The sequence below is a fragment of the Trichechus manatus genome, unplaced genomic scaffold (genome assembly GCF_000243295.1).
Source record: "Trichechus manatus latirostris isolate Lorelei unplaced genomic scaffold, TriManLat1.0 scaffold00031, whole genome shotgun sequence".
NCBI classification, from domain to species: Eukaryota; Metazoa; Chordata; class Mammalia; order Sirenia; family Trichechidae; genus Trichechus; species Trichechus manatus.
This window is the reverse complement of record NW_004443967.1, coordinates 1,231,253-1,254,445: the sequence shown is the minus strand read 5'-3', so window position 1 is coordinate 1,254,445 and position 23,193 is coordinate 1,231,253. Positions and strand designations below refer to the sequence as shown.

The 23,193-nt window shown below is 34.2% G+C and overlaps 1 protein-coding gene across 2 annotated transcripts in view; it reads right to left on the bottom strand.

Annotated features, from left to right (window-relative positions):
• Nucleotides 1-762: 762 nt before the first annotated feature.
• Nucleotides 763-23,193, bottom strand: part of SMC3 (structural maintenance of chromosomes 3) — a 37,529-nt gene continuing 15,098 nt past the window's right edge. The window contains exons 11-29 of one of the 2 annotated variants that reach the window (XM_004374841.3): nt 22,845-23,009; nt 22,458-22,579; nt 21,226-21,439; nt 17,253-17,356; nt 16,971-17,070; nt 16,377-16,537; nt 15,869-16,010; nt 13,118-13,268; nt 9,929-10,081; nt 7,387-7,538; nt 6,209-6,367; nt 5,338-5,445; nt 4,743-4,851; nt 3,921-4,168; nt 3,599-3,811; nt 3,077-3,268; nt 2,742-2,919; nt 1,989-2,095; nt 763-1,297 (exon numbers count right to left, since the gene is read on the bottom strand). In XM_004374841.3, the coding sequence (XP_004374898.1) occupies nt 1,226-1,297; nt 1,989-2,095; nt 2,742-2,919; nt 3,077-3,268; nt 3,599-3,811; nt 3,921-4,168; nt 4,743-4,851; nt 5,338-5,445; nt 6,209-6,367; nt 7,387-7,538; nt 9,929-10,081; nt 13,118-13,268; nt 15,869-16,010; nt 16,377-16,537; nt 16,971-17,070; nt 17,253-17,356; nt 21,226-21,439; nt 22,458-22,579; nt 22,845-23,009 (2,850 nt within the window). In that variant the 3' untranslated portion in view covers nt 763-1,225. The remainder of the gene's footprint in view (nt 1,298-1,988; nt 2,096-2,741; nt 2,920-3,076; nt 3,269-3,598; nt 3,812-3,920; nt 4,169-4,742; nt 4,852-5,337; nt 5,446-6,208; nt 6,368-7,386; nt 7,539-9,928; nt 10,082-13,117; nt 13,269-15,868; nt 16,011-16,376; nt 16,538-16,970; nt 17,071-17,252; nt 17,357-21,225; nt 21,440-22,457; nt 22,580-22,844; nt 23,010-23,193) is intronic. The other variant, XM_023729929.1, reaches the window with a different exon arrangement.

Sequence of the window (23,193 nt, the reverse complement as noted above, 5' to 3'; positions counted from 1 at the left end):
AATGACTGCTAACAAGTACGAGGTTTCTTTTGGGGGTAATGAAAATGTTCTAAAATGAGATTGTGGAGGTGGCTGCACAACTTTGTGAATATACTAAAAACCACTGAACTGTATACTTTAAATGGGTGAACTTTATGATATATGAATTATATCTCAATAAAGCTGTTAAAAAACACAATAAAAAAGACAAGACGAAGACCTCTTCTGGGAAAAAAAACTGAGGTTTCAGTAACAATGTTTTCTAAAACTTTATACATCCAGAAAAACAAATTTCAGGGCTCAATTTTCTGGCTTTAATGTTCTCAGTTACACTTAGAACTCACTTTCAAATAGATGAACTCTATTCAACACATTGCCATCCAAAAAATAATAATTTTTAAAAGACTGTTATACCAAATTAAAGCAGGGGTTCTCAACCGTCAATTAAGCATCAGAATCACCTGGGAGAACTTTAGGTACACCAATGACTGAGTCTCCACTCTTAAAGATTTTGATTCAACGTGTCTAGGGAAAGATTCCAGCAATGTTACATTTTTAAAAGCTTCACCAGGGGACTCAAATGTACAGCCAGGATTGAAAACCACCTGATGTTAATACACAGAATATAAAACTAAAATTTACTTTTTAATCGTCCTATAAACCCACTGCCATTGAGTTGATTCTGACTCATAGCCACCCTATAGAACAGAGTAGAACTGCCCCATAGAGTTTCCAAGAAGTGGCTAGTGGATTTGAACTGCCAACCTTTTGGTCAGCAGCTGAGCTCTTAACCACTGTGACACCAGGGCAAATCCTTTCTTAGGCAAAACAGAAAGTAAATGATTAAGAAAAAACTGTTTCTAATTAGCACGACTATAAATGAAAAGTCACATAAAACACTAAATTAGTCATAAAACCAATTATTTAATTGAAGCTATAAAAAAGAGGCAGTATAACTGATAAAATAATTAGGAAAGAATATTTAGCATATTTCAAAAGATTTAAAACAGGAGCAGGACACTTTACAAAAAAAATCGTGCTGGAAATAAAATTCTTAAACTATAAGTAGAAATGTAACATTACAGATCATCTTATAAAATACAGAGACAGAAATATAAAAGGAATATTTATGTTCTAAGTCTGAAAACTATTAATGACCAAATACTTAGGTTTAAATTTACAGTTCCTGGATATGAGAATCATATTACTATACACATCTTCCAAAACAGCAGGTGATATTTTCCAATTAACCATGAGTGGTATCGTCTTCTACAAAGTCTTTGGCCATCTCTGCTGTGATCACATCAATATGACTAACCTGAAAGAACAATGGATGTTAAAACAAAATCTGTTAAACCTTACATTAAAGAAAGAAATGTAACAGTGTTTGTATTATATAGGGTAATGTTTAAAATACACAGCTTATCTTTTATAAAGTTTATACATCAAGCCAAATTACTCTGAAGCACTGACTCATAAACTTTATTTATAACGAATGGTGTTTGTTCAATGCTACAGTAGGAAAATGCATGGGTTTAAAGAATATTCTGCATTTTAATGCTCTGAAGACACTTTGATAAGTACTTACGTCTAAATATTTGAACCATCTCTTTTGTTCAGTTTCTATATTCCTCAAATCTGACCTAAATTACTTTGGTATTTTATCAAAGCACCTTATGGCTGGAAGGGAATAGAAGAGCTGTGTGGTCCTACCAAATATAAGTGAGTGTATACAATCATTAAAGACTGTACATTAAAGAAGCATTGAAGTAGACTGGAAAGGAAGATACTGTTTCTTTAAACAATGAAAATAAAATTAGTGAAATGAATGCTACTAAAAATTGCTAAACTTCATAGGCATTTGCAGAAGAAGATTTTATGTAGATGTCATCATCAGATAAGCAATGACTTTCTAAGTTTCCTTTCAAGACAAGTAACATAAAACTAGAATTCAAACAAAATAGATTAAACACTGTACAGAACTTAGACTTCATATAAAAAAATATTACTTTGTTTCTAAACTTTACACCATAGAATTTGTCAGCTGACTCAAGCAGTTCAGGCCTGAATGTAGTTGTAATAAATTGAGCATGTACAGCAAGTTCCATAATCATATCTGCAAAAAAAAAAAAGTAATAAATTCCTCTTGTCAGTAGATCTAAAAATTTAAAAAGTGTCTTTACTCTTAACTAAAATTCAAAAATTCAAAACTGCCAAACAGCTTGTGACTATTTTATTTTTCATACACACATCTGCAGAAATTACCAACTTGACTTCTGAATTAGGGATAAATCTTCAACCTCAGTATCTCAGTTATAAAATATTAAGTTTTTATTTAATATAAAGCAACTTCTAGCACAGCATAAGAAATGCCAGAGCAAAATAAATTTTCTCACACAAAATACAAAAACAACCTTCCCTCTACTCCCCACTCCCTTAAAGATCTTCTGAACTTACTGAAAAACAGAATTAGATTCTTTAAACACAGAATCAATACTGGTTATAACAAGAGTTGTTCAAACACTGAAAGTAACAAGTTTTAAAATGACAGACATTTGTATGAAAATTTAATTGGAGTAGAGTTTTCAATTGATTCAAAGAACTTTATCTATTTCTCACAAAACTAAACTTTGTAAATTTTTTTAAAAAACCTGTTAAAAAGAGTCCCTCCAAATATTTCAGGCAACAAGAAGCCACTATGAAGTAGGTAGACTATCATCTTGAAGCAGGTTTCCACTATTAAGTACAAAACAACACTGTACCTGACACAGCCTTTCTGTGCTGAGCATCCAGAGCTTGGTCAATCTCATCAAACAAGTAAAAAGGAGCTGGGTCACATTTCTGAATTGCAAATATCAGAGCAAGAGCTACCAAGGATTTCTGTCCACCTGAAAGCTGTTGCATTTCTCTCATTTCACCTTGTTTTCCTGTAAATGACACCTAAGAAAATATTTAATGAGTTAATAGTCTGAAAAAGTAGAATCACCAACAACTCTCTTAAAATTAAACTGCATATAATGCACCAGTTTGCAAAATATTCTACAAATTATTCTTCTATGGTAATGCTCTGGGGAAAACTGAATGTGAAGTATTTTACCCTAATTCCAACTCCAGTGAACTGGTCAACTGATGGGACACTGCTTTGTGACCCAGAACCCCTCTCACTTTCACCACTCCCTTCTCCTTCATCCTGAGACTGACTGCCCTCCACATCTCCTTTCTTCATCACCAAAGTAGCTTTGCCACCAGGTACCAACTTCTGGAATACTTCACTGAAGTTCTTAGATACCTTAAAAAAAAAAAAAAGGATGTCAACTCAAATATAAATTTTGCTTAGGTGTATATATACCTATTACTGCCTAAAACAAAGACAAAATATTTAAGAACAATCAGAAGTATTTTTTAATCGTAGGTAAAAAATAAGGATAATTACAGACTGGATCCTTTTAAAAGCTGTGTAAAACATCCAAGTTATTATATGTTAGCACCTATATACTGGATTTGTTCACATTTATTAGGGTCTACATGTAAGTGGGAAGAAAGTTTTAAAATCTTTACAAATTGAGTAACAGTGGAAACTTATTTGGTATATGTGTTTTAACTACAGAGAGAAATATACCTGTTTGAAAGTTAACTGAATAGCCTCATATTTTCGGAGTTCAAGTACATTCATCAATTCCATGATTGATTTGTACCCCCTATCCAACTCTTCTTGCCGTTTTATTAACTTTTCTTTCTGCTCGGAGAAATTTACAAACTGGTCTAAAGCTTTTTTGTTAACATGGCTGTACTTCTTCAATTCTGTGTTGCACTGTTCAAGTTTTCGAAACAACTATAAAGAGAAAAAATTTTATCAATAAATAAGCTCAATTCTAATAATGTTTTGAAACATACAAGGAAATTTGCAATAAGGCTTCATATCTAAAACTAACAAGATTTACCTGTTTGAGGCTCAGTGTCTGATATTTTTCAAATGCTTCCTGAGGAAGTGATCCAAGTTCTCGAATTTTCTTCATACATTCTTCTTTCTTCTTCAGTAGCATGCCTTGGCGATTTGTCATCTTTTCCAGTTCTTTAGTATCATGATTTATAGCATCCATGTGTTCTTTTTCCATATTTTTCCAGCGTTCCATACTCTTCTGAAGCTCCTTAATTCCAGCTTCTGTTTTATCAATGGAATTGTCCAGATCTAAAATAGAAGACAAAAAATTAGGCCACAATACCTATATTAAAGCGTTATTTGAGCAAAGATTTTACTTTATGGAAGAGATTTTATTTTAATGATAAAATCTATCAAAAGAAACAAATTTCAGGTTTTTTCAGTGTTTAAATTTTATTGTGAAAATTCAAAATAAAATTAGGAGTGTACATAAAAAAAAATCAAAGATATAGTTTCATTCTTTAATGTTCCTTATGTTTATAAAAAACTAAAAAATTATTTTCCTCTCAGTAACTAGGTAATAAGAAACTTGATTCAGCTATTTCATACTTCTGTCCAAATTCAGAGTATACGACATGAATAATTTACGGTCTCTAATAAAATCGTGACAAACATTTCAACAAAACAATGGTTACTATTTATAACCAACACACCAAACTCCGTTCACCACAAATTGTTCATGATGATGGAAAACACGCAAAATGATTAGTACGTGCTTTTGCCTATTTGGACAATTCATTTTGTACTAAACAATTTTATAAAATGAAGAACCAAAATATAATTAAATACAAAAAAAACCTTTTTACTGGGGTAAAAAAAATACCTTCCGATCGTGCCATAGTATCTTTTACTCTTTTATTGATGGCTTCAAGTTCTGATGTTGTGGCAGTGAGAACAGTACCCCCTTCTGTCTCTCTCAGTTCATTAAGTTCCTTCGACACAAAAACAACTTATGAGCATTAAACCATAAAATATAAAGTCTGTTAGTTTCCAACTGTTAAGACTGCCAACAGTTTCTACAGTTGTTGTTATGTTTGGATAAACGTTGAAGAAAATCAATATACTTCATGCAACTGCAAATATTTGTAGCATCCATTAAAAAAAAAAAAGTAATTACTAGAAAATTTCTCAGCATACGACTACTACTGAGAAAATATTAACATCTACTGAGCAACTACAATGTGCCAGGACAGTAATTATGCAAAACAGGTACCACTATTGTGCTTATTTTACACAGGAGGAAACCAAGGCTTAGAAATATTAAATGAATTGCCTAAGATCATACACTAGAGTTCAACCCCAGGGCAGGTGGTCAGACCGCTAGTCTTTCTGCCCTTTAAAACCCATGCTCTGGATCAGACTCTCCTAACCACTTTCAATAGATATGGTCATCAAGGAATCCTCAAAGAACAATATACCTGTTCTACTTGGTCTAAGCGTTTCCTCAGATTCTCATTGAGATATGTCTCTACTCGAGTAATAATACCTTCCAGTTTAATTCTTTCATTCAGCAACTGTCTATTTTCCTAGAATTAAGAAAAAAAAATGAGTTGTCCATATAAACATGCACAATTCTCACATACAAACGTCTCCTCCGTTACTGGTGCTCATATGTACTGAAATACGGTCTTAAACTCTTCCAAAAAGCCCTATACTTTCTTCATTTTCTCTTTCATCTATTCAAAATGCTAAGTTTTTGTGTCTACTTCTTTTTATGAGGCATGCTACCAAAAGTATTAATCTTTTCTTTTCTTGCTTTTATTTTTTTGGACTCAGTGTTGGTTGTTTGGAGCCCTGATGATGCAGTGGGGTTAAGAGGTCGGCTGCTAACCAAAAGGATGGCAGTTTAAATTTAGCAGCCGCTCCTTGGAAACCCTATGGGGCAGTTCTACTCTGACCTATAGGGTCGCTATGAGTTGGCAACGGGTTTGGTTTTGGTTGTTCACATCTTTGCATCCAAAAATCAAGTGTTACTGAAATGTTTAATCAAAACAATATTAAACATGTAAAGGTACTGAGATCAATAACTGTGGCAAAGCTAACAAGCTCAAGCTTACTAATGATAAGTGTACATTAAGATGGAAGAAAATAAAGATTTCTTGTATAATCTTAACATATTCACAACAGTTTAGAAAAACTTACTGAAACCTTATTTACTTTTAGATACCAGAAGTCCAAGTCTCATTTTTATGCTCTTAACATTCCACTCTTTCGCCTTCCTTTATTTATTAAGAACTTTTCACAATAGTCAGCACCAGTGGAAGTTGTTTTCCTATCAATCGTACTTGCCTGCTGAAGTTGACGAATTTCATCATTCAGTGCATCTACTCTCTTCTGATCTTCCAGACTAAGTTGAGAAAGCAAATCTGTTCCCAATTCTGCTTTTAATGATTCCCTGGTAGATTCCATCGCATGCAAACTTGCCTCCAAACTTTGCAAGCTACGTTGCTGTATGACAGATTATCCATTTATTAATAAAAGTATTAGTCACTGCACTAATAGTGAAAAATTGGGAACAATCTATATTTGATATTGAAGTGAGCTAAATAAATAGTAACTCAAATATTAGATATCCATTAAAATTGATAATTAGGACTATGCAGCAACAAGAATATTTATGACGCAATACTATGGGAGTACGTGGAACAGATCATATTCCATAATTAAACTATATAAATAAAAGTCTTCATGCATATTCGTAAGAACAAAAAGAAAGCGAAAAGGTTGTGAGATGTGTTAAGGTGGGAAAATTGTGGACAATTTTTTTTTACTTTGTTGTTTCAGTACTATTTATGCACTACATAGGGGCACAGTGGTTAAGGGATTGGCTGCTAATTGAAAGGTCGGTGATTTGAACCCCTCAGCCACTCGGTGGGAGAAAGATGTGGCAGTCTGCTTCTGTAAATGTTTACAGCCTTGGAAACCCTGTGGGGCAATTCTACTCTGTCCTATAGGGTTGCTATGAATTGGAATCTACTTGATGGCAATGGGTTTGTTTTTTTTTATTTTAAGCACTATATAAAAGTTTTTGGTCAAAACTTCTTCAAGTTTATTAGACCAATATGTATTATCACTTGTAATTTAACAGTAATTGAGTTTGCTTTCTACTCATTGTAATACAATCTGGACAAAATGTAATGAAGTATTCAAATAACTCCATAGTGTTTTACAGCAAAAATAGTTACTGACACAATTAAATACCGACTGTCTGACAGTACTATTATGCCACAGCTCAAAATGTTTATTTGTCCATTGAAGTTTGAATTTGGCCTGTAATAGGAGTGTCCGTGGGTATAAGTGTGTCCGTGGGTATAAGTGTGGTATAGATAGATGTAGACATATCCAAAAGTATGAGTCTAAACAAAAACGGAACATATGAAACTCAAGAATAACCCATATAATATATGATCCATTTTTAATTCTATACAATTAAAATGGCTTGACAACAAAAAGGCATACTTACGAACCTTAGGCATAAAGGTTTTCTCTGACTGCTGCCTCTTCTCCTTTAGCATCTTCATTTCTGATAATATACTATCTCGGGATGCTTTAAATTTCCTTTGCTGGGTCTCTATCTGTTGCATTTGGTTCATCAACTGATCAATTTCATTATTAATCCATATACAAGGCTAAGGAAAATTCTCTCCAGGTTGTAAGAATATAATATGCTCTGAAGTCTCTTTAGTTCTTAGTAACTACAACATTGTTTGTCCCCTCCTTTTCCTTACCCCTAAATGACGCTTATTTCCTCAAATCTGTGGACCATAGCCATGCTGAATATCAGACTAAATGAGTTCCATCATAAAAAGAATCTTAAAACATTTCGCCCCATCATTGCACCCCCAAAATAACACGGATACTCTTTTACTAACAGTTATACAAAAAATTCTTCGGAAACCTTAAAGGAAGCCAAATCAAATCTAACAATATTATATATATTTTTATATCTTTTCATCCAACAAGTATCAATTATATATTATGCTTAAGGCACTATGTTAGGGAGTTTTATATGAAGAGTAGGCCTTGCCCAATATGAAAAAATTAAATCTATCCGGATTGTCAAATATGGGAAAGTAGTTGCTATCAACATCCTCCTTTTTCTTAGTATTTCCCAATACTTTGTGTTTACATCCTGCCAAATTTAGGCAGTTCTCAAACTGCAGTATGCAGACTCCTACAAGGCCAAAACTCAGATGCTCAGCTGCCTTCTCTGTGCTGATGCTTGCACTGATGGTGTAGAAGCTGTAAGCTCACAGTAAAATAAAAAAAGGCCAGTTTCACTTAAGAATGTCTTGATGAAGTAGTAAACATTATTAACTTTACTTAATCTCAATGCTTCACTGCCTGTATTTTTAATATTGTGACAAAATAGGAAGTACATACAAAGCACTTCTGCCTTATACCACGTACCATGGTTGTTTTAAAAAAAAGCACTTGCAAAACTGTCTTAATTATGAGATAAGCTAGCCACTTTTTTCATGCAACACCATTTTTCATCTAAAAGAATGAATGAGAGACTAACTACATAGTTACTCAGACTTGGGTATCTGGCAGCCATTTCCTTGAAAATGAACAAAGTAAGCCTATCAATTCAAGGAAAACAAGTGACAGTATCTGTTGCCAATCATAAATTCATGCTTTCAAATGAAAATTAGAAATTTGGAAACTGTTATTCACCACCATAAACCTGACAGCTTCCCAATACTTAAAAGTCTTTTCTGATGAGACTGGTGATATTAATGAGCGTAACATTTTGGTATTGTATAATCAAACAAGTCAACATCTGGAAGATCCACGTAACTCCATCAGCCCATATTTTCCAAATGACCAATGCATGTTACAAAACCACGCATTGCTGTGTGAAAAATCCATTCAAAATACAAAACAGACATATGGATTTTAATGTAATAGGGTATGAAAAGTTCACTGATACGGTTTCAGACTACATTACAACTAACCTTTAGGAAACTATCACTTATTGAGTGTTGATGTGATATTAAAGAAGTATCTGCAATGATCTGAAAAGGCTGTATCTGTATGGGACCAGACTTTCTTCAGATACTTCAACCAAACGTGTCATATCAATGTCACTAAATGGAACGTGTAGAAACTGTTGAATTAGTATATGTTTTGGTGGGTATGCTCTCAACAACAAAATAAATAATACTAAAAAAAAAAAAAAAAGGTGTCATAAGAGACTGCAGAAATAGATAATTCAGAACTAGCTGTCTTTTAAGCCAGATATTTTGAATTTGCAAGAACGTAAAACAATGTCATTCTTATTAAATGTTTTGGAAAATACTTTTTCATTAAAAAATATGTATGTTAACAAGCAATGATGAACTGTTGTTACTTTTTATTTTATTATTGCACTTTAGATGAAGGTTTACAGAACGAACTGGCCTCTCATTAAACAACTGGTACACATATTGTTCTATGACATTGGTTACCAACCCTATGACAGGTCAACACTCTCCCTTCTCTACCCTGGGTTCCCTATTACCAGCTTTCCTGTCCCTTCCTGCCTTGTAGTTCTTGCCCCCAGGTTGGTGTGCCTCTTTAGTCTCATTTGGTTTTATGGCCCTGTATAATCTTTGGCTGAAGGGTGAGCCTCAGGAGTGACTTCATTACTTCTTGTTACTTTTTAATAAGTAAATATTCTTAAATTTCTCAGTTTTAATGCCCAATATGGTAAACATCGATAGACATAACCCACTTAAACAAAAGCTCTTTGCTCCTCAGGTTCTTTTCTCCAAAAAGTAGGCTCACTGGTAATAGCCATTTAACAGCTAGGCAAAGGCTCAATATTAAAAGTTGTCAGTTTTTTTTCCCATCTTAGCAGTTAAATACACAAGCAGTGCTTAAATAAAACAGCTAATATGAAACACATGAAAATTTTCTCTGCTGGACATGAGAAAATACACCCAACATGCAAAAGATTATATAATGCAACCAAAACACAGTTCTTTCTCCATAGTATCTACCACTAAGAACAAGACAAAAAGATATTTTCAATATTTCTGCGCAGGTTTTCATTGAGCTTTGCTTCAAGCTCACCTAGTTCTTCTTCTGCTTTTCTAACGTCTTTTTGTAATTCAAGCCTAGACTTCCTTGTGTCATAATAACCTCCAGTTAGAGCACCCCGATGACTGACTTGGTCACCTATTTTTAAAAAAAAAAAAAGAAAGAAAGGTAGTAACTCTGTAGAACAACTTTATTCAATAATAAATTGATAATCAAACACTTAACTAATTTAAGGCTGTAAGTATTTAATAGTAATTGCCTATTATTAATTACAAAGGATAAATACATCTTTACAACTGAGAGACCTGCTAGTGATCAAACTCAGCAACACTAATAGTGGGACAAACTGACATTATATGATGCAATAAGAAGTACACATCACTCATGTAGTATTCATGCCAAGAATATCAAACCTGAATCTAATCATGACAAAATAAGACAAATCCAGAAAATTAAACATTCTACAAGAAAGCCAGTATCATGGAAAGCCAGAGGGGTGAGAACAGGGGAGAAATGTCCCGTATTAAAAGAATCGGAAGAGAAGACACGACGCATGCATCCTTGATTGGATACTAGATAGCAAAACATTTTGGGACAACTGAGAATTTGAATTTGGATACTTCTTAGATATTACTGAGTTAATGTTAAATTTCTTAGGTGTTTCTCAGACATAATCAAGCACCTTGAGAGATTGGTTTTCTCAGTTTGAAGGCTTACGACTTTAGTCTCATGGGACAACTCAGTCAACTGGCATCACAAAGTTCATGTTTTGCATCCTAGTGAAGTGAGTAGTGTTGGGGTCTTAAAAGGTTACAAACAGCCATCTAAGATTAAACTATTGGTCTCTAAACAACAGAAGCAAAAGAGACAGAAGGAAACCAAAGTCTCAGAGAAGAAACTAATCTACAGGGCTAACAGCCTACATGAGTCACGGCCTCATCTACCCTGAGACCAGAAGAACTAGATGGTGCCCAGCTACCACTACTGACCGCTCTGGTAAGGGCCACAAGAGATAGATTCTGATAGAACAGGAATAAAAAGAAAACATAGAACAGAACTCAAATTCTTAAAAAGTCCAGACTTACTGGACTACTTGAGGCTGAAGGACTCCCTGAGGTACTCTTGGAACCTTGAACTGAAACTATCCCGAGGTCACCTTTCAGTGAAATAACAGACTGGCACATAAAATACAGGTTATTACCCACGAGTATGGTGCTTCACTGAGAAATCATCTATATGAGACCAAAGGGTCAACAATTACTCAAAAGCAAAGATGAGATGATAAGGGGGCAGGGAAACTACAGCACTAGAAATGGAACAACCAGAACACAATTAAAGAGAATGCTGACACAATGTGAAAAATGTAACAAATGTCACTGAACAATTTGTATATAAACTGCCAAATGGGAACCTAATCTGCTGTGTAAACTTTCACCAACACATACACACTCAAAACAGATCATAGCAAGAAGGCCCTATGAAGCAGTTCTACACTGTAATACATGCAATCACCATGAGTCAGAGTCAACTTGAGGGAAATGGGTTTGGTTTTTGTTTTTTAATGTCATGTATTAAGTGCTAGGAGCCCTGGTGGCACAGTGGTTAAGAGCTACGGCTGCTAACCAGAAGATCGGCAGTTCAAATCCACCAGCCACTCCCTGGAAACCCTACAGGGCGGTTCTACTCTGTCCTGTAGGGTCGCTATGAGTTGGGATTGACTTGACAGCAACAGGTTTGAGTTTTTTTTGGTTTATTAAGTGCTATCACCTGGTAGTGAATGAAGACAGACAAAAGACATCTAAAAAATGAGTACTAGGGCCCTGCTAACACTAAACATCGGTGAGAGGAGGAAGAACTAGCAACTGAAGCCATGAAAGAGTGACCCATGAGGCGGGAGGAGAACTAATGGAATGGGGTACAGGAAACCAGACAAAAAATGTACTTAAAAAAGAAGGGAGTGATCAACTTTGAGATATTAATAAGCCAATAAAATCAGGACCTAGATTGGGCCACTGGATTTAGCAACATGAAGCACTGAAATCAAAAGCTGATTCTGTGGAGTGTTGGAGACAGAAACATTACTAGAATTGGTTCAGGAGAAATGAAAGGATTGGAGATAATAATATACTTTCTTTAAATTAAAATCTATTTCCCCCCCCCAAAAAAAAAAAAAAAAAGGAAATACTTCTTAGATTCTGTGGTTATAAAGAAAGTCCTTATTCTTAGGAAATACATGCTTAGCTTTTAGAGGTGAAGTGCTGTTTTGCAACTTATTCTCAAATGGTTCAACAGCAACAAAAATGTACATACATACAGATAAAGCTGGGCAGGTGGTGGGCTAACCTTTCTTCAACAAACAAATCATGAAGAAAAAAAAAAACGAGGGCAGGGGAATCTACAGATTGGGGTTCTTAACCTGGGTTACACAGATAAAATTCAGGTGATATGTGACTTGGGTGAGAAAAAATTTTACATCTTTATTTTCATTTAACTTTAAATGAAATTTAGCATTTCCTTCCATAATCAATGTGACAAGAACCACAGTAGTACCTGTGACTTTGTTACCAAAAGAAATCACAGCTATTTTCTTATCAGATTATACTTATCACAGATACCAAAATATTGTTTACATACATCACTACTTCAAAATTATGGTAGTTCTATAACCCAAAGCTAAATCTTGTTTTTGAATACATTACAGATGAAACATATCAATATATAATATTTTCTAAAATACTGTGATGGCCATGTCAATATAACTGGTTTCCTTTGCTATCCAAGTTATTTTATTTTATGCATTTAACAACATGATTTTGAGAAAGGGCTCACAGATTTCAAACAGTCAAAGAAGCTAATGGTGCAAAAAAAGGTTGCAAATTCTTGCTACTGACCAAATGATAGACTTAAGGACATAATAACTAAATACAAAGTGTGGAGCCTGTTAGTACTGTGACTTGAACAAAGTAGCTATTTGAAAAATAATAAAATAACTGGAAAAATTTAATACTAACTTAAACTCTTCTCAGTTTCCCACCAAGGACGTGCGTTTTCAAATACTCTTAAAATTAACATGACTCTGAATTACTATGTAAGAGTCACTCGTCAGACATATTACATATGTTAAATGATTTATTAGAATTTATTTGTTCAAAGCTAAGAATTACTACTACAAACCTTCCAAAGTAATGCAGTCCATTGTGAAAGCACGGGCCAGCTGGGTTGAAACCTCCATGCTACGACAAATAAGTGTTTTTCCAAACACATGTTTGAAAGCTTTGTCAAATCTAGGATTGTACCTCAGTTTACTGATCATAGGAATAGCATCCTAAAAACGAATGTTTTGTCAGCAGAGAAAAAAAATTTCATGTCAGCAGAAATATAAATTACATCTTTATGAAATACAAATAAACATAAATGCCTTTATATTTCAAAATTATCAGTACTATACTGAAGAAGTTAGAAAAGTCATTTCACTAAAATATCCCGGTAATCATAAAGCTTTTCAATAGTATAGCATAGAGATAAAGAGTTTGGTGGCTCTGGAGTCAGGTTGCCCACCTGCAAATCCTGGTTCCACCACTCATCAGATGCATGCTCTGGACAAGTTGCTTACCTTTCCTAGGTATCAGTTACTTTGTCTACAAAAGTGGGATAATAACAGTACCTTCCTTGTAATGTTGTGAAAACTAAATGAGTTAATACATGTGAAACACTTAAGATAGTATCTGTCACATAGACTATCAGTATTTCCTCAAAACATTCTAATTTTAGAAATTCCATCAGTCTAAATTAAATACTCTTTTCCTTTTTCTCCTAAACTGTCAGGATTTATAGAACTTTAAAAAATTATGAACTATATCTTACACACGGAAAAATGCAATAAATATAAGGTAAGCTTAATTAATAATTATAAAGAGAACGCCAACATAACCACCATGGAGGACAAGAAACAGAACACCGCCAACATCCCAGAAGCCCTTTTCTGAACACATAGTGGTTACCTACAGTGCTTACCTGCTGGAAGTAACCGCTATTATTTAGCTTTTGTGATAATCATTTCCTCCCACTTCCTTCTATCATCTATATTTTAGTTTTATGAAGTTAGTTTAAATGGAACCACATTATATGCATTCTTTTGTGTCTTGCTTCACTTGTGTGTTTGTGAGATTCATTTTTTTTTCCACCCCAAAACTTCAAAGATCATTTGTAGGTTTGAAAGTAGAAAAAAGCTGAACCCTTCAGTAGCTTGTAAGATTCTCACCGTCCTATTTAAATCGTTGCACATTCTCGTAACGTTTGCTTTAAACTTAGAAAATGATATAATTGCTATTGCCATCAACATTCTGAAGCCAAACACCTCGAAGCAATACATTTTTTTCAAGAATAGTGTCTAAAGATATTTTTAATCCATTTAAAGAGTGCCAGCAGTTTTGCTTTATGGTGATGGAAAAATCACACTGATTAAGGGCAGTGTTGCACAGCCGATTAAGTGCAGTCAGTAGGTTGTACACCTGTAAAAAGTTGAACTGGCAAAAGCTGCGTGATAGATATATTTACACCAACAAAAAGAGTAGCTGCTGAGGCTGCTTATGGACAACCAAACACCACATGGGATTTAGTTCCTTGGTTTGGAAGTTTAGGGTCATGGTTTCATGGGACATTCCAGTTAACTGGCCTAATAACGTGTTTAGCGTGTTTCGCGCTTCTGTTCTACTTCCTAGTTTGTTGTATAGTGCCTGGGGTCTTAAAAGCTTGCAAGTGGCCATCTAAGGCACAACTACTGGTCTCTATTTGCCTGGAGCAACAGGGGAAGAAGGAGAGTCAGAAATAGGAAGAGGAAATGGATGTGTGGCTAACTGCCTCTATGAACAACTGTCTCCTCTGCCACGAGACAAGAAGAACTGGATGGTGCCTGGCTACTTTGACTGAATATTTTGATCAATGATTCAACAGAAGAATCCTGGTCAAAAAGGGGAAGATACAGAATTTAAAATTCTCATGGATTCCAAATTTTCTAGAGCCATGGAGGTTAGATGAACCCCTGAAATTACTGCTCTGAGATAATCTTTAAACATTAAACCAAAAATATTCCCTGAAGTCTTCTTAAAACCAAACAAGAGTTTAGCTTAACTAGAAAAGAATATCTGCCTTGAGCATTATGCTCTTTTAAGATCTATCTACACAGGATCAGGAGCCCTGGTGGCACAGTGGTTAAACGCTTGGCTGCTAACCAAAGGCTGGCAGTTCGAACCCACCAGCCGCTCCTTGTACACCCTATGGGGCAGTTCTGATTTGTCCTAGAGGATTGCTATGAGTTGGAATTCAATCAATGGCAACAGGTTTGGTTTTGGCAGGTATATGGGATCAAATTGACAACAGCAACTCCAAAGATTAGGTAGGAGCCTTAGAGGGTACTGAGTTTATGTTAATGAGGAACAACTCAGAAAAGGTGGGTGAGAATGGTTGCAAAACTTGAAGAATGCAGTCACTGAATTGTACATGTAGAAACTGTTGAATTGGTGTATGTTTTGCTGTGTATATTCTCAGCAACAACTATAAAATAAATAGTGTATCAACTAGTAACAAAAGCAACATTATACTTTCAGAGTCTATTATCTTGCTAGATATTTTTAATTTATAAACCACAAAAGTTTTTTTTTTTTTTTTCCAAGCATATCCATAATGGCCTTACTTTTGTCACCTGGGACACCCTCCAGTAATATCCTACACTTAAGCTTTTTAACTTTGCACATTTGCAATGATTTGTTTCATGTCTTGGCAGTGACCTCTTTCTCCCTCATCAAATATGCTCCATGACCACTGAATTCCAATGCGCAGTGCCTGGCACTAGCATTTGCTAAACAGACTAAAGGAGAAAAAGTAATTTATTAAAAGAGAGGTAGACATTAACACACACCGACTTACATTGGTTTCAGGATAGGCAGTATCCCTGACATCCAACTTGTTGAGGGGCAGGAAAGTTACTTCTCCAGGAAGATTCATTTTATTAAATTCCATTAAAATCTTCGTACTGACTTCATCTGAATCAACAATATGATAAAATAACCTACATGGAAACAGAATAAGATACATCTTTATTGCTAGACTTTTAAGTGATATAAACATTTAAGTATTAATTCATTTTTTTCCTATGCAAACCAATTCATATCACAAAAAACAAACAAAACTATTTAGAAAACTCCAATGTGAGGGATGGGGATAGAGGAAAGAAAGTCTCAAAAGGGAAAAGTTTCCCTTCTACAATTAGGAACAAATACTTAGCACCTACACCTTTAACTAGAAGGTTAAATAATCAAGGACACAAGAAGATAATGGAGAACATATTGTACTAAAACGACAAAAAGTTGTTTCTTAGGTTCTCCTTATGCCCCCTTGCCTCTAAAAATCCTAAATATCAAGCAAAAAAGGTTACCTGTTTCCAGCAGTGACTTCCACACATGTGTAGAAAGCCGGCTCGCATTCAAAGTTATTCATCACAATGCCGTGATAGCCATTTTGAACATGCTGGTTTATTCCTTTCCGACGAAAGTGGTCCAACACTTTGTTTATGCTATCTATTCCATTTAAAATGGCCTATTAAATGGTTAGAAGTTAAAAATATTAAAATAGTATTGCCAATGGCACTCCTGCTGGTAAGAAATGAGTCTATTCTGTACATTTAAAAGTATACCAGAGATTAAACTAAACATCCTCCCCAACACACAAATCATGCCTTGAAATATGCCAACTATACACAACACCTTATATTATAGGTTCTACTCTTTAAAACTAGCATTGAAAAGTGGCTCTTCGTCTAAAAATTCAAAGTGTGATCATTAATAGTACTGGTGGCAGTGAGGTTGCTTATAATCCCTATTGTTTCATATTTACAGGACAAGTGACATGCACTCTACTCTCCTATTTATTACCTGGAACCAATGACCCATTGAAAACTAATAAATTCTTCTGTAACAGTGACTGACTCAACGGTCACTGTAAATGGAGGTAATGAAAAGAACTTGCCTACCTTTCCTGTTGCTGCTCTAAGCAGTTGCTGCTTCTTTTCAAGATCTTCTCTTTTAGCAGCAAGAGCTTGCTGTTCTGCATTCTCCTCTCTCCACAAGTAACTAATCAATAAAAATTAGAGTACCTTTAATTTTAAAAGCCTAAGAAGATGCACTAACAGTATATAGTTTAGAATAAAATACTGAAACGAACTAGAACAGTTAATTTATAACATAAAAACTGTGTAACAGCCAGTGACTAGCATTATTCAAAAAACTTAAGGCATATTTTAGTCTATACTAACTTTCTTTCACTTTGTAACTCATCTTTCTTGTTTTTTACTTCATAGTATTTTCTGTCCAGTTCTTCTACTCGAGCTTTGACTTCATTAAGATCCTGATCCAATTTCTATGGAAATAAAAACAATCCAAATTTAAATTCCAATTTCATGTAAACTAATCCACAGAGACAGAAAGCAGATCAGTGGTTGCCTAGGAAGAGAGACAGGGAAGAGGGAGGGAGAGGAATTACCAGGGGTGTGTTCATTAGTTGTGGTGATGGTTTCGCAGGTGTCAAAGCTTATCAAATGATATACTTTAAATATGTGCAATTTATTGTATGTCAAATACCTCAATGAAGCTGTTTAAAAAATCTGATTTCAAAGTTCTTTTTAAAGAACACAGCACCAGAACAGAGTCCATAAAATACTCTAGAAAATACCACTAAAATGAAATTGATTTCTTCATTAATGATTTAAATCTTACCACTTATATTTAACACACACTCCAGAATTTTAGAAGAGAAATGCATTCGTTTAAGTTCTCAAAACACTGCAGTACAAAATTTTCAAATTGTCCCCTCTACGCACATGCAACAGAACACAAAATATATTTTAGATTATTATTTTACAACCAAGAACAATGAACTAGGATATATTCAAGATGCAAAACTTCTAAGAAAGTAAGGCACTATTAATTAGGGATAGTTAACGAACTCTATACATTAAATTGAAAAGCGTCCAGTATCCTCTTTGGCTAAAGTTTAAGGGAAGCTGACACGCATACATTTAGAAAATAGTTATTAGTTACTAAAAGCCTACCATGTGCCCGACACTGTTTTAAGAGCTGGGAAGTCACCAGGGAACAAAACAATATTCTTCAATATTCTTGCCTTCTAGGGGATAACCAAGATAAAACTTGAGATCAACCAGAGATCAACCACCCTTGGCAATGGGGGAGGGAGGGAGCTGCGAATTATGCTTAGTGAGATAATTAAATTCATTACATTCATGTGTTCATAACCAATTATTAGCAAATACCAAAGTAATTACAAATAATCCCACAGAGTACTAAGATGCATTAGTCCTTAATACTAAGGTGACGTAAGCACAGATACTACATAATGCTATATTTTTTTTTAATCTATCTCATTCTGTCAACTCATGGGGGCAATATGAGTGAAGTATCTCATGCTAAAGGAGCCCTGGTGGTGCAGTGGTTAAGCGCTTGGCTGCTAACCGAAAGGTCAACAGTTCAAACCCACCAACCATTCCACGGGAGAAAGATGTGGCAGTTTGCTTCTGTAAGGATTACAGCCTTGGAAACCCTACGGAGCAGTTCTACTCTATCCTACAGGGTTGCTATGAGTTGGCATCAACTTGCCAGCAACAGGTTTGGGTTTTTTTTTTTTTTTTGCTATTTTATGCTCACTGTATTCTGTTCAATTAGAATCTCTGCCAAAGGATGGGTGGTGGAGTGTGGGGCTAGGAGGATTCTATCAATTTCCCTACTTATGAAGATTTCTAATGTCAATAAAATTAAATGGAACTAGAGATTAAAATATGCTAAATGAGTTTGGAATACATATATATAAAATTAAATTTATCATAATTTTTACCTTTGCATCACTAATCAAAGAATAGAATAAAAGTATTTTTACTCAAAAATTTACTGACTCGTAAAATCTTGCATAGTAAGACTAACCCTTTCATTCTACACGTGAGGAATTTGAGACTCCGTGCTATTTGAAACCATAAAAGAGTAAACAGGAGCAATGACTGAATTCATCCCCTACACAGCTGAACATTAATTATTCTCTTTCTGAGACAATCATATGCTATTCAGTAAGAAAGCAAGTCACCTACACTAAATCTTGAAAATCTGTATGTTTTGTAGATTTTACCTTAGTGAACAATGTCGTTCAGTCTAAAAAAGATATGAAACGTTGTGACTTACACTGGAACTATCCAAGACTTTCCCGTTCTCCACAGTAGTTGCTAGGGTCAATATATTCCATTTATCAGTTAGAAAAGTCTGAACTTTACTTTTGACAAGTATGTAGGAGTTGTATTATGTGAATGAAATGAAGAACAGTATAGCAAAGGCACTAAACACACATTTCGTTTTTCATACTACAGAAGTTAAAAATAACACCTGTGGAAAAATTAATACATTTAGGATTACTGATGCATAATACCAAGAAACAAAAAGCTGTTCTGCATAATGCAATCAGCACTGTGAAGTTATCTCTATTCATTATTAAGGACAGGCTTCTTCTCCACAAGTGATCATTTTGATACCCTAATGTGTGGCTGAAATCTTAGAAAATAATGGACTTCAAGTTTGAGAAAGAATGAATAAAACTTCACACTAGAAAATCTTGGTTAATCATGAGGCTCTTTCAAAAAGGACATCTGCTGAAGTTGACGTTTCCATGAACTCAAGACAAAACTCATCTTATTTCAAGAAAAGACATGTAGCAATCACAGTTGAAACTATACCAATCAATTTCTACATAAACTGACTACCAGGTTTAACCTGTGTTGTCCATTCTCTCCATAAAGCAGCCTGACTAAAGCACACTGGACTCTCAAGGCCAGCAGGCTACTGTCTATCATCCTTGGTCAGTTGTTTGTTCCCCACTATATTTTTGTTTTGCTAGTTTTATCTGTTATTAAATATTAAATAAACTGAGACTACGAATACAAAGCAAAGAGTTGTTTCTTTAACAGCTTGACTGAGGTTTTGGATACAGTCAAAGGTCACTAAAATATTAATTAAATGGGCAAACCAACAATAAAAGACTAGGGAGAAATAAATATATGTAACAATATATTCTATACAAATGTATATATTTTAGTATGTAATATGTACTTTATAATACATAAAAAATAATAATTCAAAAACTCACAGTCAAGGTCACAAAAGTCAAGGAAAGACTGAAGAACTGGTCTAGATGACAGGAGATTACAGAAACATGACAACTAAATGCAACATATGATCCTAAATTAAATCCTGGATTCTTTCTCATCCAGCTTGAAGGAAAACTGTATTACATGTGTGGTTCATACAAGACAGTCCCCTGAGAACTCTAATCACTACTCATACTCAAAAGAAATATCTGGCATACTCAAAAGAAATATTTGGACTCTATATCAAAAGATTGGTACATGAATGTACATTTATCTGTTTTAAAATAAAAACCTTAAGATATCTATAAAAGCGCATATGTGTATTTTTAAAGAGTGTATGCTTTTAGTGACTTTTCTGATAAACCAACCAATAACCAGACGGTCCAGATCTCATCAGGTAAGAAGGTTCCTCTGCGTACGTGCATTGTACCCTCATCTTATACCTATCCTACACACTTTCGAGTAACTTCCATCACCTTCCACTCACGTATATAGAGCCACTCATACCTTTAAGACAGCGATTATTCCTCATTTCTCATTCTAAATATGAAACCTTTCTTAATCTGTAAGTTATGATTTTATCTTCCACTTCAATTCTTAAAGAAATGCTAACTTAACATGCATAGTAAATCATGTTTAATTCATTTAGAAAATATTACAAAATCACCATTGTTTTAACCAACAAAAAATCGTGCAATGTTATTAAAATGACAAAAAATTGTTAAAATAAAAAAATGTAATAACTTACTATAAAACTATGTTTTAGACTTGTACATGTTGAAATTAAAGGTAGCTCAGGTACATACTACCAATTCATAAAAACACATTTTCAAATACACTCACTCTATATGAACACTCACTGACATGGAAAAAACAGTCTTTAAAAAAAAAAGAACTACTATATGTACAACATTAAATTGTTCTAGCTTTTTCTAAATAAATACCTGTCTGATATATTCTGTAAGTAGCATGTAAACTTCTTTAAAAATAAAACTTAAAGAAATAGATAAAACTGTACATTAAATTTAAGAACTTAAGATGCTCATTATTTTGAAAGATTTTCATAAAGTAGCTATAAAATTCTTACATTATACTGTTCCAGATTTTTCTCTTTATTTGCCTCAGTGTCCTCCAAATCCTTATGTATAGCAGCAATCTGTCTTTTCTTGTCATTAATAGCCTGATCTAAAGATTTGAGTTCCTTTTTAATCCACTTATCCCTTTCTTCTTTTGATGTAAACTGGCTTCCTCGACCTTGTTTTGCATAAAGATCTGTTCTTTCCTGGGTAGCTTGGGCCAATCTATACAAGACAGGCAAGGAAGAGAATGGATAAAAAACAAAATAGTAAATAATCAAGTTTAACAGAAATCAATAATTTCAACTATACATAAGCCATTCTTTTTAAACTACAGAAACGAACCATTTCTTTTAAGCATAGAAAAAAGTGTAAAAAACCAACTGCTACATATATAATACAGCCCCTTTGAGTAGTTTTATATCATTAGTTAAACCACAGTTAAAAAGTCAGGTAGAAAAGCCCACATCCTGAGAATTTCAGGCAGACCCTATGCTTACATCAGGTCTGGGTAAGTCAGTAGATCTAGACTTTCAGTTCTAGTGCCCCATCTCAGGAACTTTCAAAAATGGCCCAACTATATTTGACAAAATAAAGATTTTCAACTCCTTACAATAAAAGACACTATAAAGGTTAGAAGGCAAAAAAAAGACAGAATATTTTACAATACAGAGAACAAAGATTAATGTTCCGATTACATAAAACATTCCTATTAAAAAAAAAAAAATCAGAGAAAAAAAACAGACACAAGATAAACAGGCAACTCACTAAAATAATGTAAGAGGGGTAAAAACATGATAATATGCTAAATTAACGTGAAACAGCAAACACTGGCCAAGTCCAATACATCAATAGATACGAAATGTCTAGCATTGAATGAAAAAAGTCGCAGAATGACACATACAGTAAAAAAAAAAAAAGCACAAACATTATGCATGTTTTAAAAAGCCCAACAACGTCTCGCTATTTATCTTATGCAAGTTACTTAACCTCTCAGAGCCTCAAGTCTGCTGAATTTAAAATGGGGATAATGTCAATCTCATAAGGCTTTGGAGTAGAAATAATGTAGGTAACATGCATACAATAATGCTGAGCCCACAGTAGTTGTTTAAAACTGGCCATTATTTTTTCAAATGAACATTTATCTTTTGCGCTTAATTACTATGTTAGTGCCTTCTTAATCCGTAACCATATAGATTCTACAGAGGAACTAAGTAGAAAATATTGGTGAAAAATCCCAGACCTAGCAATGCCTCGCTCTTCTTTTTCTTTTACACTGTTGAATTTAGGTTCTGTTTCTGCCAGTTCTTTCTGCTTTTCTTCTATTTTTTCAAGCAGCTTCTGCCTCTCTTTTAATAAGCGTTTCTGTAAATAAATCAAGATAAGTAAAAATCCAATCTACTTATAATTTTTTTCTTAATTCATAAACCTAACATGGTTCCTCTTAAAAAAAGTTGACAAGAAAATGGAACCTGCAACATGAAACTAAATTTTTTTTTAATGTAACTTCAGTGCAAGTTATTTTAACGTGGCAAATCTTCTACAAAAAAATTCAGGCATGCACTGGTCACAGAAAGCACTGTCTTCTGTAGTTCCTACTTAACCTTACAGTTTCAGCATTTTAACTTACCCTTTGCTCACTATTCCCTGCCAATTCATCTTGCAAATCCTTGGCTTTAAGCTCCAACTTAGTCCTCTGCTTAATTTGTTCCTGTCGTTCAGCACTGAGCTGTTCCTTTTCTTCTTTCATAGCTGAAATTTTTGTTTTCAGTTCTCGAACTTGGCGTTCAATATCCTATTCAAAAAGTATGGAACAGAAATGACTCATGCAATTAGAGGTACAACAGCAGAATTATGACAACCATTAATGCTATCTCTTCTTTTTCTTTCACTTAAACTTTTGGTACTACTCTGTCTTTCAAATACTCAATCTCTGTGACTCCCCATTGTGATTACCTTCCATAATTCTGGTACAAAAA